Below are 1,961 nucleotides of genomic sequence, written 5' to 3'. Positions count from 1 at the left end.
TACTTTATGTTAATAATTCTTTTTTTTTTGTTTGATTAAGGTACCAGAAGATGTTAACAGTTCTGACTGGATGAAATTATTAGAAAAAGAAAGTACCACCCAACGAAGAAACTTTTTGAAGTCTCTGAGATTGAAAGAAAAAGCAAAAAATGCAGAGAAAGAGAAAAAAACAAATACAGAAAGAACTGTTCGGCCATCACAACTGCCAGTGTTTCAATCTAAACTATTTTTGTGGTTGCATAACTCTACTATTAATACAGGCTTTAATGAAAGAATTTGTGAATCTTTAATGAATGGTCCTCATTGTGTGGTTGATATGGGTTTTGAAAATCTTATGGAAGAACGAGAGGTGAAGAACACAATATCACAACTAATTAATGCTTGTTCTCATAATAAACACTGTGCTGAGCCATTTCATTTAACATTTACTGATTTGGAAAAAGACAAATATTCTCATATTCAACTTTCACATTACCTTCCAAAATGTTATATTAAAACTGAAGCTAATTTTATGGATATTTTTCCATCTGAAAATCTCATATATCTCACACCAGATTCTCCTAATGAAATGAAGGTTTACGATCCAGAAGCAATATATATTATTGGTGGTATGGTTGATCTCAGTTCACGAGGTGCTGTAACTTTAGCTAAAGCCAAAAAGTTACAAATAAGAACTGCAAGATTTCCAATTGATCGCTATTTATTGTAAGTATATACAAAGTGACCTTTTAAAAGTGTCTACATTACATTGAGTCACTTCTTGATGCATGATGAAAGCTACATTTTCTTCCAATTTGGATAAATTATTATACTTGTCTTAAGCACTCTAGAAACTAGCATTTTCATCTGATTTGAATAAAACTTGACTACAATTTATATTGATGATTATACATATTGATGATTTCTTAGTCAAGTTGGAAATTGGCAATTATTGAATGAATGATTTCAGAGGTATTGCCCTTTACCTAGAAAAAAATGCTTCAAATTTGGCTTGTAGAAAAAAATTAATGAAATCTTGGTGAAATTAAAATAAGTAATAATTGAAAGAGTAACAATTGAAAAAATGGTTTTTTTTTTAACCCCTGGCAAATTGGTATGTAAATGATCTTAACTTATTACAATTGTAGACTTCAGAGCAGTGTGATTTTGATCATTTGAAAGAATATTGACACAATTTCAGTATGATTTAACTTGTAGATGAGATATTAATACTTGCAAAACTACAAATACTTCATGAGGTTCTTTAATATGAGAACATTTATACATAGGTATTGGTAATGAAAACACTGTGATCATTTCTAACAGCTTCCATGGATATATGTTATCCTGCTTGGCAAGCAGTGCAATCCTTCCAAACAGTAATCTTTTTAGATAAGTCCCAAACAAATCACTCTATAATCTACAGAAGGAAACCCTTGTCATCTATTTCTTCCCTGTGATGTTCAGTTTTTATGATATATTTCAGATGGGAGAAAGGCAGTAAATATTTAACATTAAATCAAGTATTTAGTATTTTACATACTATCAAAGATAGTGGTGATTGGCTTCAAGCATTTAGACACATACCTCAAAGAAAATTAAAAAAACCTGTTTTAGATTGAAGAAGATTGAAATAAATAAATTTTGAACACTTCCATTTTACTTTTTGTACAAAAGGGAATGATGCTATAGAAACCAGAAATGCCCCTCATATGCAAAATCGTGGAAATTATGGTAGGCTGAATGACATGAACATGAAACTCGGCCCTGGATAGTGTGGCGTGAGTTACTCCATCTGCTTCATTCTTCTAAACTCGTTCTGATCATGGCAATTCTTGTTGATTGGTAGTCACTTAGGCTGCGGCCACTTAAATTGGATTTGTGTCACATTAATCAAATAACCTAAATGTTATGCATACCCCACATCCTATTCCCCAAGACTGATAGAGATGAGACTTCATGAAACTATATTCACGGCTTGT

At 31.5% G+C, this 1,961-nt stretch overlaps 1 protein-coding gene across 1 annotated transcript; it reads left to right on the top strand.

The window, feature by feature from the left end:
* Positions 1 to 223: 223 nt before the first annotated feature.
* LOTGIDRAFT_56667 (hypothetical protein) lies at positions 224 to 1,577 on the top strand (the record flags this gene model as incomplete). Its single annotated transcript, XM_009051508.1, has 2 exons — positions 224 to 705; positions 1,466 to 1,577. Coding segments are annotated over 2 exons (594 nt in total), but the record flags the coding sequence as incomplete, so codon positions are not given.
* Between the last annotated feature and the right edge of the window lie 384 nt (positions 1,578 to 1,961).

Source organism: Lottia gigantea (assembly GCF_000327385.1).
Source record: "Lottia gigantea unplaced genomic scaffold LOTGIsca_17, whole genome shotgun sequence".
Taxonomy (NCBI): domain Eukaryota; kingdom Metazoa; phylum Mollusca; class Gastropoda; family Lottiidae; genus Lottia; species Lottia gigantea.
Note: the sequence above shows the minus strand (reverse complement) of the source record. Positions and strands in the feature narration are given on the sequence as shown.